The 16126-nt window shown below is 40.8% G+C and overlaps 1 protein-coding gene across 1 annotated transcript in view; it reads left to right on the top strand.

The window, feature by feature from the left end:
* The first annotated feature begins 15375 nt into the window (after positions 1-15375).
* The window catches only part of GRM4 (glutamate metabotropic receptor 4), a 294677-nt gene continuing 293926 nt past the window's right edge, over positions 15376-16126 (top strand). The window contains exon 1 of the mRNA XM_070939707.1: positions 15376-15906. Coding sequence (XP_070795808.1) covers positions 15376-15906 — 531 coding nt within the window. The remainder of the gene's footprint in view (positions 15907-16126) is intronic.

The raw sequence follows: 16126 nt of genomic DNA, 5'->3' as shown, positions 1-16126 counted from the left end.
AATATAAAATTCTTCTATATTTTGTACTGTTGGAAAAACAATTGAAACTTTGGTTGATTGTACTAAAGAGAAAAAATCCATCTGAGTAGTTAGAGTGATCTTTCCATAGGGAGACAGGAAGAGATTGGGCGAGCAGAAAAGTAGACATCTGGAGGTAAATATGCTTCGAAGTAAAATCTTAATGAGCATATGGGCCAAACCTGTAGAATGTTGCATTTCCAATAATTTTAGCATTTGGTCATGTTATACTGAGGAAGGGGATCTTGGATTAATGGTGGTCATTTTGTTAGATGACATCACATCATCATTTTGATGACATGTTGAGGTAATTTTGTTCTTTTTGCCTCAGATGATAGGATTTAAATCAACTAGTTCAAATGGCAGGAAAATGTAGTCTTTGACTAAAAAAATATGAAGAACTTCCTGACCATACAAGTTGTGTGCCACCAGCAGATTCACTTCCTTTTAAGGGTTTTAGACATTAGCTGGCTAATTATATCTAGAATACATACTATAACAGTGAATTTTCTGCACCAGTAGGACGTGGACATGATGACTTTGAGTTTTTTTTACAATTCAGTAATGGAATTGAATGTGTTTTTAATTTCCTTCTCATGGAACATGAAGAGAAGATATGTATATTTGGGTGTATGTTTTCAAGCACAAAAGTGGAATGTTCATTGCTTAGAGTCAGCTAAGATTGAAGTGGCCTATAAGCCTAATGAATGAATGAATAAACAAATGAAGTAAGACTGAAATAGCACCTTCATTTGTTGAAAAGAGCATTTATCAGATTACGTGCAATCAACAAGGTGCCCAAGGATGTAATAGTATTTGCTCACTCTAAAGAACTCATAAGAAGGAAAAGCTAAACACTGATTGGGCACTTACTGATTTACTGAAGCTCATTCTATTTTGTAACAAATTACATACAGAAATGCCTTTTATGAATGCACTTCTAAAGTCTAACCTGTACCATACCTAGGTGGGAGATTTTAGCATGCTCTCTGAAAAAACTGTAGCCGCAAGTAAGTCAGCCAGCTTGATTATATAAAAAGCAAGAGATATGAAGTCTAAACCTTTGTCCTAGTCTCCTTGCACATCACAGCTGTATTACCTCAAGTTGATACTGTTTCTAAGAGGGAAGGAATACAGGTGTCTATGTAAGACATAGAAATTACTGTGGGCCCTTTTTCACCCTAGATTCACATTTCAATTTAAAGAAAGGTTCCAGGGTCATGCTATTAAAGGCTGGCAGGAAAAGAGCAATTTTCAGTAGTAAAGGCTTGCATTTTTTTAAGGAATCAAAGTTGTTAAAAAGACACATAGGAATCTTTTAGGAGGCCAAATACACCTATCTTCTACAATCTACCCCAAACCATTGTAAGAATATCTGAAAAACAGTGAAGAAGATGCACTGAAGCTAATGTACCATGAAGGCTTACTGAGAGAGACCAAACTGGCTTATAAGAAAGACCAAATGAAGAATAGAAAAGAGACAAGGCAAGGCAAAGTATTACATGGTCAGTATAGAAAACATTGGAGGCCAAACAGTTTAACAACAAGACCCAGCAACAGCTCAAAGCAGGAAAGTTGAAGACAGAGACAGAGGGGTGAATTTTGGCTGCACAAGACAAAACCTTAAGAACAAATGCATATAAAACCATCCCATTGAGAAGACAGCAACAAGAGAGAACAAATGCCATCTCTGCAAAGAAGCTAAAGTAATAGCAGATTATCTAGTTAGCTGCCGCAAGAAGATCACACAGACTGACTGCAAACTATGGCATGACAATGGTGCATTGGAATATCTGCAAGATATTGCCAGCAAGCAAGAACTGGTGTGGCCACAAAATAGATGAAGTAATAAATGCTCTTTAGAATGCAAATAGAAAAAAATATGTCACATAACATCTCAGACTTAATAACTGTTGATAAGAGAGATACAGTCTGGATAGTGGACATTTCAATACTTGAACATAGCAGAATAGAATAGATACAACAGAAGAAAATCACAAAATACAAAGATCTGAAAATAGAAGAGGAAAAACTTGGCAAATGAAAGCAAAGATAATATCAGTAGTAATATGAGCCTTGGGTGCAATCCAAAACATGTAATGCACTACTTGAACATCAACAGCATTGACAAAATCACCATCAGTCTATTGCAAAAGGCAGATTTACTTGGAACATCTTATATCCTACAACAGTGATGGCTAGCCTTGTTGCCATCGCGTGCCAAAAGCTGGAAGAGTGCGGGGTGGTCACGCGCGTGTGTGCCCACACCCATAATTCTATGCACCCTGCCCCCCCATTCATGTGTGCGCGATCCCCCATGGTCCCCCTGCTTTTGGCATGTGATGGCCTGGTGGGCCTGGTAGGTCTGTTTTTTATTTATTTTTTATTTATTTATTTTATCATATTTGTATACCGCCCTACTCTCGAAGACTCGGGGCGGTGAACAGCCAAGATAAAATACAAAGACATACAAAAGTTAAAAAACTATTAAAAGCAGATTAAATAATTTAGGCTCAAAAAACAAATTTAAGACAGACAATTTATCTAAAAACATTTAAAACCCAATTTAAAAGGGAGAGTTAGGCCAGACCAGCCTATTGGAATAAAAACGTTTTTAGGGCGCGGCGGAAGATGCGTAAGTCTTGGATCCTCTGTATCTCCGGAGGGAGCTCGTTCCAGATGGCAGGTGCCCCCACAGAGAAGGCTGTCCCCCTGGGGGCCGCCAGTCGACATTGTTTGGCCGACGGCACCCTGAGGAGCCCCTCTCTATGGGAGTGAACTGGTCGGTGAGAGGCTACTGGTGGCAGAAGGCAGTCACGTAAGTACCCTGGTCCTGAGCCATGGAGCGCTCTAAAGGTGGTAACCAAAACCTTGAAGTGCACCCAGAAGACCACTGGGAGCCAGTGCAGCTCGCGCAGGACGGGGGTCACATGGGAGCGCCACATCGCTCCCGTCACCACCCGCGCGGCCGCATTCTGGAAGCAGTTGGAGCCTCCGGATGCTCCTCAAGGGGAGCCCCATGTAGAGAGCATTGCAATAGTCCAGGCGTTAGGTGACAAGGGCATGAGTGACCGTGCGTAACGAGTCCCGATCCAGAAAGGGACGCAACTGGCGAATCAGGCGAACCTGATAAAAAGTCCTCCTGGCCACGGCCGCCATATGCTCTTCTAAAGACAGCCGTGAGTCCAGGAGGATGCCCAAGTTGCGAACCCCATCTGTGGGGGCCAACGACTCGCCCCCAATAGTCAGAGATGGCGCCAACTGACTATATCGGGACGTTGGAAACCACAGCCACTCGGTCTTGGATGGGATGAGCCTGAGTCTGTTCCTCCCCATCCAGATCTGTACGGCCTCCAGGCACCGGGACATCACCTTGAGGGCATCATTGGGGTGGTCTGGGGTGGAGATGTACAGCTGGGTGTCATCAGCGTACTGATGGTACTTCACCCCAAAACCATGGATGATCTCATCCAGCGGCTTCACATAAATGTTGAACAGAAGGGGCGAGAGGACTGATCCTTGCGGCACCCCACATACAAAGGGCCTCGGGGTCGACCTCTGCCAGCACCAGCCAGGAGGGACACGGGTCCAATAAACATGTGGCCGCACTCAGTCTGCTCAGTATCCTGTCCACGCTTTCGGGAGTCACAGGATCAAACTCTTCCCATATAATATTCTCAGGACCTGCCCCTGTCATCTCCCCTCGATCTACCCAATCTACCCCTCGATCTTCCTGAATCTGAGCGATTTTGTCATACAGATATTGTACAAAATCCTCAGCTCTACCCTCCAAGGGGTCCTCCCGTGCCCCCTGGTGGAGCAGAGAGTGGGTCACTCTAAACAGGGTGACTGGGTGATTATCTGATGATGCAATAAGAGCAGAAAAGTAGTTACTCTTCTCTACTTTTATCGCCACTAGGTAATTCTTAATATGAGATCTTACCAGTGTCCGGTCGGATTCAGAATGACTAGCCCTCCAACTGCTCTCTAGGCATCTTTTCCAGCGCTTCATCTCCCTCAGCTCCTCAGTATACCAAGGAGCCAGGTGAGACCGGCCCCGGGTCAGAGGCCGCAAAGGCACGACTCGGTCCAAAGCCCCAGCAGCCGCCCTATCCCAGGCGGCTACTAAGTCCTCAGCCGAGTCGTGTGCCAGAACCTCAGGAAATGGCCCAAGCTCCATCTGGAACTTATCAGGATCCATCAGGTCCTGATGGATCAGGAACCACCTGGTCGGTTCCGCCTCCCTGCGGCAGGGTGTGGCAGTTTGAAGGTCCAGGCAAAGGAGTGAGTGAGCTGACCATGACAAGGGTTCAATCGCTATATCCCCTATCTCAAGATCACTCAACCACTGTCCAGAGACAAAAACCAGGTCCAGTGTGTGTCCCCCCATGTGAGTAGGGCCATAAATTAACTGGGTCAGGTCCATGGCTGTCATGGAAGCCATGAACTCCCGAGCCGCCTCAGACATCTCGCCGACTGATGGCAGGTTAAAATCCCCCATGACCATAAGCCTGGGGGTGTCAACCGCCACCGCGGCTATAACGAGGCTTTCTAGGAGCCTGGGGAGGGCAAAAACAGCATTCCCCACCTGCCTGGAGGCCCTCCAGAGGCTGAAAACAGCCCATTTGCTGACTTCCGTTGGGCCCAGAAGGGCCAAAAATCAGCTGGCCAGCACACACATGCATGCTGGAGCTGAGCTAGGGCAACGCTCGTGTGCCCACCAATATGGCTCCGCGTGCCACCTGTGGCACACGTGTTATAGGTTCGCCATCACGGTCCTACAACGATACATTTAACATGATCAAACAACAACTGTCTGTCCAAGGTCTTTGGTAGTACCCCACAGGTGGATAAAAATGCCAGATCTACACATCTGGCTGACTATGCAATGAACCGAACCAAAGCAAACCAAAGCAAACCAAAGCAAACCAAAGCAAACCAAAGCAAACCAAAGCAAACCAAAGCAAACCAAACCCTCATGGCCTGCTTTTGTTATGTTAATGAAGTCTTCCCTAATTTGATACTTTTTGGATGAACTCAACATGGCCAGTGGGGAGGGTGGAGTGTATAATTATAGGAAATTATAGGAAAAGATCTGGTAAGAGAAGTTTGTTAGAGTTGTTTCTGGGATAATGCCTAACCACAAAATGGCTATTGTGATAGGTGTAGCTTGTGCCAAATATTGATTTTCTAGAAGGCAAACTGGTGAATGTTCCTCTAACACTCTTCTAGCTTCCCCGGATATTCCTTATTATACCCCTTACTTCTATGTTTTTGTGGGCTAGCAGATAGAGTTCCAAAGAAAACATTTATTTATAAGTAGTTCCCATTCCTATTTTAAAAGACTGCCTAAGGGTCTGTGGGACCTTTTGAGAAAGAAACAAAGATGAAACTGAAAGTTTGATCCCTGGTTTGTAGAATGCTTTCTCTCCCTTTTCTGTCCTGTCCTATAAAAAACAAATTTCCAGGGCAGCAGGAAGACTGGTTGGAGGTTTGGGATCATACTTATGTCCACTCATATATGGTACAAGGCATGAAATAGGAATTGTTGTTGTTGTTGATTATGATGATGATTCAGGCAAGGAGGTGTTTTGCAAGATGAAGAAGGACTGAAGGAAGAAATGTCTTTTTTCTCATCTTTCTAATCTGAGATTGGTGAGTTGTGTAGTGAGGAAGATTACAGCAGATTTTACAGAGCTTCAAATTACAATGGAAGGAGAGAGAAAAAAAGAAAGAATAGCTCATGGTCATAACAGAAAAGTAAATGCAGGGCAGTCATGCTTGGACATGATTTGAAAACTACACTGTACCCTAGATTCAATGTGTCAGAATGGGAAAAGGAATATGGGAAGATATTGGGGGCATTTTGAGAGACAAGTTAACCTCCAGATGTTTCCTGCAGCATTTTCCTTGGAAAAATGAAAGAAAAATTTTTTAAATCATTGTTGTATCATCTTACCAGTTGGTTGCATAGAACAATGCCAGAAAACATCATCTTTTGGCATTGATGGACTTTGATGGATGGACTATAATTGCTTTGTATTGGATAGCTGGCAGTGTAATTCCTTCAGAGAAGAAAAATGTCATAATCAAATATGTTGATTTTTTTATTTATTTATGCATTTATATGGCCACCCACTCAAATTAAGCATACAAAAAGACAATTCCCCCATAACTAATTAATATTAAATAGCATAGTCCATTAAAAGATACTAACTATAAAATGTTGAACAGAATTGAGAAGTTCTACAGACTCACAGAGACCCAAAGCCTTTACTGAACACAAAGCCTAAATAAAGAGACAGGTCTAAACCATCTTCCTAAAGACTGTAAGATTGAGACAAAAGTAAGAGAAAGGTCACTCCAAAGGGAATGGAGTCACCACATTGTTCATGTGGTGAACAATGAGATTATTGTTTCAATGAAATGCCCTTCCTGTCCCTTTCTATTTGGGGAGCAGATGACCTGGTTTTATGCAATAAAGGGATTTATAGACGATAACCAGCACACTTATTTATAACCAGAAAGTTATTGGGAACCTATACAGTTCATGAAGTAGAAATATTATGTGTAATGAGAATTATGTTGATGAAATAATAATATTGGATAGGCACAACAAAACATTAAGCAACAGGTATATGCCTTGGTACTGGAGGAGGTAACTAATACTACTATAGGTTTCATTCTGTGGATCAAATATTCTCAGGAACTTAATTCCCCCTGGAAAGGAAATTTATAGGAAAGAGATGTATCTGCTAAAAGTGAGAAAAGGATCACAAAGGTTATAGCTATTTCATTTCCACATAAGTAGGATGCCTGGGCAATTTGCAGAAGTATGTCTTATCAATAGTTTATTACGGATACTTTACAAAGAAATATTACATGTAAACCTCTTTATCTCTGTCACTAAATAAGAAGAGCAAACTATGAGAAACTGAGAGTATAATTAGTAACTTTAGGTGCAGAAGGAGTTTTGCATTTCTTAATTACAATAGCTCCTATTTCTTTCTCTGGTTATTCAAAGATAATTTTGCATGAAGAGTCATACATTTATTATGTGTTTATAATTGCTGACTCCTCTTCCCCCATTTATGAAGCCCGCTGCCTATTCTCAAATTTTGGGTTGGAAAATTTTGGGATCTTACTTCTTGCATTCTACACATGCTGCGCATGTGTATTTATTAATTAATAAAGCAGATATTAAGATCTAGCTCTTTAATTATTGAGGGACGTAGTGGTTCAGGGGCTAAGATGCTGAGCTTGTCGATTGAAAGATCGGCAGTTCAGCGGTTCGAATCCCTAGTGCCGCATAACGTGGTGAGCTCCCATTACTTGTCCCAGTTTCTGCCAACCTAGCAGTTTGAAAGCACATAAAAATGCAAGTAGAAAAATAGGGACCACTTTTGGTGGAAAGGTAATTTGGCCGGCCACATGACCAAGGAGGCGTCTTTGGCTTTGAAATGGAGATGAGCACCACCCCCTAGATTCGGGAACGACTAGCACATATGTGCGAGGGGAACCTTTATCTTTACCTTTTTACTTCTTACATTCTACGTTTTGCTGCGCATGCTGACAACATTAAATTAATTAATAAAGCAGATATTAAGATCAAACTCTTGAATCATTGGTTAACCAGCATTAGATTTTAGACAGACTAACTTTATTTACTTTTAGCCTAACTTCTGTTTTAAAATGGCATTGCAGTTGTTAAGAAGGGTTGTTTTAGGATGATGTGCTGCCACAACTTTTGCTGCATTTCAGTGAAGAAATCAGGACATACAGATTCAGCTGTATTTCTAATGTATCAAAAGTGTTCATATGGCAAGACACATGTACTTTAAATTTCTGTATATGAAAGAAATTCAGCAGGGTTAGCCTATTAATGCAAGTTGAAATTCTCTCTTTTGTACAGCCGTTAACAATGCAAAAGCCTTGCCATCTTTTGCATTTGGTTGTATCTTATTCTCAGCTAGTTTATTGGCCTAAAATAATTGAAGGGTCAGATATGCTAATACGCATTGTGACTGAGTTAGTTCTCCTTTTCTTCCATGGTTGCAGGGTAGAATCCCTGCCTGTTAAAGATCCTGGCTCTAGCAGCTCATATACTGTGGAGTAATATTGAATTATTGCATTCTTAAATCCCTATTGCCTCCTGTAGCAAAATATTCAGATGGGAACTGGCAGGGGAACTTTTGTTTTGGTCTTTGAAATGGAGCAAAAAGGCTTCATGATCACCAAGAAGTTAATGAATGTAGACCTTGTGTTTCCATATTCAGAGTGTCACTTTTCAGCACTAAACTGCTCTTTAATTGCTGCTCTTCAGGAGATCAACTGGTACTGCTAAACACTGTCCAATTTAAGTACCCCCCCTTCCCATTCTCCCAACCTTATCTCTGCCTGGAATGCTAATAGCATTCCCAAGTTCATTTGCTCTATTTCTTTCCTGGGAGCAGAATCAATGAAACGAGATAAGTACTCTACTAGCCCTTCTCCTAACAAAACCTTCTTTTATCTGTTCCTATTCCAGGTTGCCTGTTTTTCAGGCCTTATGGCCTTCTTCCAGCTGTTTGCATTTGACAGTTCTCTTTCAGAATTTCTGGCCAGGCAGATGTTTTACCTAATTGCCTTTCCCCCTCTTATCCTCACAGCATAGCTGTAACTATTTCAAACAAGCCCTTTTTTAGACTAAAGTCTCCCTTCTATTGAATATTTTAAGCAATTTCTTTGCACGTGGGCCTCAGTTGATATAACTTGAATTAAATGAATTGTAGGTCTATGGACTAATCATTTTGGGGTTTTTTTTGCATCTAACTGCAGCTCCAACATATTCCATCTTTTCTTCTTCTACTGTGACCTCATGATCTCATTATATTGTCTTCATCTGTTCTCTATACCATATAATCTGGACTAGTGCTTAACCCGTTTCCAAAGAAGTTCAACAATCAGCAGATATCAATTTATAAAGTCCTTCTTTGAACAGTTTCATGTAAAGCAGTTATGCCAAACTTGTTGCTCTAGCTTTTGGGCAAAACTCACCCTCCTCTCCATAAAGGGAGAGATGGTTGACAACATTCATACAAGGGAGAGAAAAAAGCTGGGAGAATCTACCAATTCCTTTGCTGAACTTGTCCTGTCCACAGCAAATAAGTATTAGCATCTGAGCATCATTGTTGCAATGGGATGGGGATCACTAATGTTTATAATGGTATAGTTTACTGCCAGTTCAAAGACTGGTGGATAGGACTTTTAACTTAGGTATGAGAAAGAGCCCTAAATTAGACCCTGATGGACAAATGTTGGCTGACTTTCTTGGCAGCTTTTACTCTGGCATATTTATACGATGGTTTGTATTCCCTAAATCACACTTTATATTCTAATATCTGATTTGTTCACATAATCCAGCAATAATAATATTCTGATGTTACTCAGCATCTAAGGCAGCTCCAATATGGTCTATGAGAATTTTTATGACTTCTTTCAGTTTGTTTCCGAATTTTATGAATCTGTTTCCATACCATTGAGCAATTTGTTTTCCCTTCCATTTAACATTATGGCCTATCTGCTTATACATTATCACTCCTAGACCTACCTATCTGCTGACCCTTAATTAAAGCTCCCAGGCCTTCCTAGCATCATTGCCAAGGACTTGTTCGCACATTCAAGGTTCCAGTGTTAATTCAAAGGCTGTTAACATTGGTTTGTTATTGCAAATTAACAATCACACCACTGATGTGTGACTGAAAGATGACCCTGATCTTGAAATAATGGGAGAGATGTCCCATGCTGACGTGGTTCATGTAGCAACAGTAGAGGAAAGCCATGGCAGCAGACTTTTCTATTAGAAACCCATAGGATGTACCTTTGAAAGGAAAGCAAATGGCTTTCATTCAGCAGACACAAAAGTCCAGTGATTCCGAGATCATGAAAGATCACCACAGGTGCATAGACAAAATGAAGGAAGATGTTCCATTATGACTCTGCATTTTGTTCACTTGCTATTTGGGAATGTTTTATATGTGCATGTGTTTAATTATAAGGAAATAACAGACAAAATAAAGATAAAAGGTCTTGATTATTCTGGATTTTTTTTCTTCCCCTTTATTTCACATTCAAATCTGCCTTGCCCCCACTCACACAAAATGGCAAATTAGACTATTGCAGGGGTGAAATCCAGCAGGTTCTGACAGGTTCTGGAGAACCGGTAGTGGAAATTTTGAGTATTTCGGAGAACTGGAAAATACCACCTCTGGCTGGCCCCAGAGTAGGGTGGGAATTGAGATTTTGCAATATCCTTCCCCCTGGAGTGGGGTGGGAATGGAGATTTTGCAGTATCCTTTGCCACGCCCACCAAGCGACACCATGCCCACCAAGCCACACCCACAGAACCGGTAGTAAAAAAAAATTGCATTTCACCACTGGGCTATTGGACTAGGGGAGGGGTTCCCAACCGGGGGAGCAAGACAATATTCCAGAGGGTGCAAAAACCTGGGTTTAGAAGTTTTAAAATTATAGTGTATATGCATAATTATATGCATATAATTATTTACTTTTTTAAGGGGTGAGAGAATATATCAGAAGCATTTCAGGGGTACAGGGTATAGAAAAGGTTGGGAACCCCTGGAGTAGGGGAAGGGCCAGCTTCAAATTCCTAATCAGCTATGAAGCTCAATCATTGACATTGGTTAACACTCTATTAGCCTACAACGTAGGCCTTACACCATGTCACAACATTGTTGTGTAGGTTTTATGAGAAAGGATACTGCCCTGACCACCGCTGAGGGAAGACTGAGTCTACAATAGAGATAAGGAAATTATTTTGGACTGAGGCTTGAATTAATTTTGGGATAGCATATTGGAGATTGCATGCCGTAGGTAGGAATCACTACATAAAAATGAATAGAGATATGCTGTGTGTCACAATATATTTTTCCTTATTCTTTCCACATGCATAAACAATACAACCAATTCCAAACATGTCCAGTGAATCAGGCCAGAAGTTGATTAGGTCTTTGGGCCAATGTTTATTGGTGTCTGATCTATCTGCAATTAATAAAAAAACAGTAATTCTCATAATTCTTATGCTGGGGTGGGGGCGGGGAATGTCTGCTACTAGGGAACTAGCTACAGAAATGATTTTAAAAGTCCATGGTACCAAACATTGTGTTAAAACCAATGGCTAATCAGTGACCTGTAAAATTCAGGTTGGATTTGGAATGCATAGTTCACATAACTACTTAACTAATGCAGGGTTTTTCATTTTCAAAAGTGAGTTTCATACAATGCACAATTAATCCTCACAACAGCCCTTGTTACGAAGGAAACCAATTACGTCTCATTTAGAAAAGCAAAGAAAACGGGCTTGTCTGCATGAGAGGACACAGTTGACTTTTAAGGTGTGTGAACTTTGTATATTGACATCTGGTGGAGAATCAAGTCAGGAGACAAGGGCTGCTGACTCTGAACCCATGAAATTAGCTTTACAGCAGAATCATCTGCATGTCTGCAACAATGCAAAGTGGTTTTTGATTTCCACCCTTAGACATAACATTTTATGGTTTGTGACTAAAAGGCTGCCAAAGCTCTATAAATCCATTCTGGATCAAATTTTAGGCTATCCAAAGTTGGAATCCAGCCTGATACATCCAGATCAATATCTAGAAGCCTGCAAATCCCACACAGTGATGACATCATTACTGCCTTGAAATAGCCAAGGTCTAGGATGATTCAGCACTTCATGACTTCCTCCTCATGATAGGTTCGCATATTGTGCTTAAGATATAATTCGTAATGTATAGATCGCAGTTCTGAGGTCATACGATATGCAAAGCCATAATGTGGTTTGTTTGGTTTTGACTTAACATATTCTATTTACATAATCTAAATCGAGAACTTTGAGTGAAGTCTTACTCTGGATATTCTTGCCTGTATAACGTCAATTCTTGTGCTATCACTTTTTAAAAGAAAAATCTTGAAGTTTCTGCCTGGTACATCCAAACAGCTTCTGGGTGCTATCATTCTCTTGAGGAGGGAGGCTACAATGTTGTAACCTAAGGATTGCAGTCAACTGTTAACAATAATCTTTCCTTGAGCAAGATTATTTATGCACAGACAGATGGATTCAGACTGAATAATGATTCTGTTTCTTTTCCTGCATTTTTCCCCATGGCCTTTTGTTATAATTTGTTGCCTATGTTTTGATAGTAAGAGGGGAATATTATTTTATGGAAGGTCATCACATTATAAAGATTAATGTAGCAATATCAGAGCCATGAAACTAGGACTCTTAAACAATGGTACTTAAGTGGGTATTTTAATTTTTTACTAAGGTAGGCAATTGCTATTAGCTCATTCTATCAATGGGAGAGAAAACACCTGAAGCAAAATGAGTATCTCAAGGTCACACAGGATATTGGTAGTAGGCAAAACTTAGTGAAGTGGGAAAAATATAAAATAGAGCTACCCCCAAAGTGGTCACTGTTCAAAGCAAAGGAAAAAGCCCTCTTCTTCTCAAAGTAGTTGAGTCTAATTTTAACATTTGGGACAAGATGGCATTTTTTAGTACTCTTGAAGGCAGCAGCTAGTGCAGGTCATGTTTCAAGACTCGTGTATGGTACTTTCCTCTTCCAGAATGTCATCATTTGTTCATTATGTCTCCTGGCATTTTTATGGTGCCCATTCAAAGAAAATTCATAATGCAGCAGCAGCAAAATATTTCATGAGACTGAATGATTGTCTACCATACCAGCCCAGCCAGGGGCTTCTCCCAACAGAGCTGCTTGTGACACAGCCAGCCAACTAGCCACAAGTAAACATCATTGCACTGGGATGCTGGCCAAGGAGGATGAGAAGAGCCTGGCATGTAATTATGTGTGACTATTCTAGAAGGAACGAGTGGATGGCAGGGCAGCCATTCCCCTTACATATATCCAGTGCATAAGACCTATGCACTGGATATATGTACATATATGTATATGTTCTTCAAGACGTTCCTTGAAGAAGTTGAGAAGCTAGAAAAACTCACCATAAAAAGTGAGATGGAAATGGCCAGAATGACATGAAGAGTTGTATATGGACTGCATTTAGAGGGAACTCTATTGCATAGGAGGAAAGATAAAGATATACATAGCAATAGGGAAATGTGGTTGTGTCCAGCGTAATGGAAAAAAAATGACTCAGGGTTCGTGAGGGTGACTTCTTGATGTGGTTTAAAAAGATTGGCTTTAGCAAAATGCCCACAGATGGCTGATCTAAGACTACTGTGGCTAATGGCGATCACATTATATACAGTATTAGTATCTAATCTGCGAATAACAAAATCTGTTCCAACTTCATTGGTAGAAAATCTCTTTTGATAAAACAAGTGTGGCTGATACCTTTGGGACAAACTGAAATGTACAAAGACTGGCCTTCTTTTATGTTATGACATGCTAAATCTGAGCCCCGATTCCAGTTCTACATAGCCCACAAGAGTCTGAAGAATTTAATTCATCATTAAATGTCAATGGTTCACCTATTCCCCAGTGGTCTGTTAAACATATCTGCTGGACGTACTTCTTTTTTAAATGTCTACTGTTACAGCTATATATATAACATAAGCTATAGCATATGCCTGTCCGTGAAAAGATCCCAAGTTGTATTTTCAGATGAGAGAGAAAAAACTCTCTGAAATCTTAGAAACTTGTTCTCAGATTGTGTCTGTAACTACAAACATAAGTCTGCTTGATTAATATTGCTTATTAAAGGTTAATATTTATTAAGGTTTTAATTGTGAAAGCAATGCTTCACCATCCAATTGGTGCCTGTTTTCCTCTGTTCCCAGAAGCCACAAACATAAAAAAGCATGAATGCCCTCCAAAATGAACATACTAGGAAACTCTGCACCTTTTTGTAATTCTTTATCCAGAGAAGATTTCCATTCAGCACTTAAAAAGCTTTTTTCCTATTTAAGCATCAGACACATGCAGATTCAGGTACATTATAATTTATGTATAAATATAATTTATATATTATAATACTATATACTCACCTTCTTGTACCATTTACTTATCTAGCTATTATTATTTTTAGCAATAATTCAAGATGGTGAACCTAACTAATATGCCTTCTTCGTCCTGTTTTCCCCGCAACAACCCTGGGATGTGGGTTAGGCTGAGAGAGAATGATTGGCCCACAGTCACCAGTTGGCTTTCATGCCTAAGGCAAGGTTGGACTTGGATTATTCTCCAAGGAGAATTCCTTTAGAAGTTTCTGATAAAAATGTGGAGATGTTGTTAATCAGAAGGACAGAAACAACTACTTGTTTAGTTATTTGATGCAAAAAATAAAGAAGTAAATCTGCCTGAAACCCTGCATTCATTGCAAGTTTGCACTGGGTCAACTGTGGTTTTATACAGCACAGAATATAACTTTCCTATTTTGCTCTGTTACACTTATCTAGTGTCTTAAAGGTGAATGTATTGATTTGTTGAGGTTGTATCGTTTCTTGCAAATCCAATGTGTGGTCATTTTGATATTGAGTTCCCAATAGAGTGAGTAGCTGCTCTGACTTTTACAAAGCAGGCAAATATTCTTTTCCTTTCCCCCTTCCTCAATTCTTTTAAATAATGCAGTGGTACCAAGGACCTATAAAGTAAAGTGAATGCATTAATTTCCTTCCTTCCACTCAAAGAAGAATCCAGGTTGACTTTTAAAAGACTAGATATTCCTCATGGCCCAGTAAGCTTCCATTGATGGAAGGCCTGCTTCAAATCCATAAATAAGACATGGAGTTAGGTATCTTCAGATGTAGTTGTTCCCTTCTCCCTCGTGTGTTGCTTTTGACCCAACATTGCCTTTCTCAAAGCATAACAAAAACTCTGATCAAGTAAATCCCGAAGCTTTTTTGTGCTACAACTTAATGCCTTTCTGAGAAAAGATTTGAATAATGAATGCCCTTTCTTTCTTCCTTTCAGGGACTGAAGAAAAAAGGAAGAAAAGAGGTTCTTTTTGCCCACTTCTCCTTCCATAAAATTATGCAAAACCTGGTGCTCTTCATTAGCTGCACTGCTATGGTCCTTCAGAGGGCTTCGAAAGGGATCTTATGAACTCATTTCCGGAAGCAGCTACCTCTCTGTTCTTCAGCCCCTGCATTGAAATGGATACTGGAGTTGATTGGAAATCTTGACAGAAAAGTGATAGATAATTAAGGGGAAAGGAAACCATGCTCTGAACACTTCAGAGGGCCATTTTAGTCTTAGCCCTTTGAAACGTTGAGAGAAGCTATTTCCAACCCAGCTGAATTAAAGATTTCGGGAATAGAATCCTTGGTTTCCATGGATCTTTAGGCTGATGGGATTGAGTTTCAAGTAGGATTTGGCGATGACTGGGAAGAAGGGGGGATCTGTGTGCATGGAGCAACTCTCCTTCTGTTTGTTCATGAGCATCTGCTGTGGCTGGTGGTATCAGCCGGTCAGCACAGCCAAACCCAAAGGCCAAGGGCACCCCCACATGAACTCCATTCGCCTTGATGGGGATATCACTTTAGGAGGCCTCTTCCCTGTCCATGGACGGGGCTCTGAGGGAAAGGCCTGTGGAGAGCTAAAGAAGGAGAAGGGGATTCATCGTCTCGAGGCCATGCTTTTTGCTCTGGACCGAATCAACAATGATCCTGAACTACTCCCAAACATCACTTTGGGGGCCCGCATCCTGGATACCTGTTCTCGAGACACACATGCTTTGGAGCAGTCCCTCACTTTTGTTCAGGCCCTAATCGAGAAGGACAGTACTGAGGTGCGTTGTGTTAATGGGGGCCCCCCTATCATCACAAAGCCGGAACGTGTGGTTGGAGTAATTGGTGCATCTGGCAGCTCTGTCTCCATTATGGTGGCCAACATCTTGCGCCTTTTTAAGGTAAGATTGCAGTCTATTTGCTTCTTTTTCCTCTTCTTCTCTCCTTTCCTAGCTGCAAGATAATTTGCAATTCAATCTGCAGGTGCTAAAATAGCTGCCAGTGACTGCTAAGTGAAGTGGGGGGAAAAACGTTAAAGTGGTTTTAACAATAATTATGGAAAACTAAGCTTTTGCTATGTGATGAGGAAAGGAGGAGATCAAACATTCCTTTGTATTCTGG

Source organism: Pituophis catenifer, unplaced genomic scaffold, assembly GCF_029215685.1.
Source record: "Pituophis catenifer annectens isolate HBS135680 unplaced genomic scaffold, rPitCat1.0.hap2 SCAF_3, whole genome shotgun sequence".
Classification (NCBI taxonomy): domain Eukaryota; kingdom Metazoa; phylum Chordata; class Lepidosauria; order Squamata; family Colubridae; genus Pituophis; species Pituophis catenifer.
This window is presented reverse-complemented; position numbering and strand designations above follow the sequence as displayed.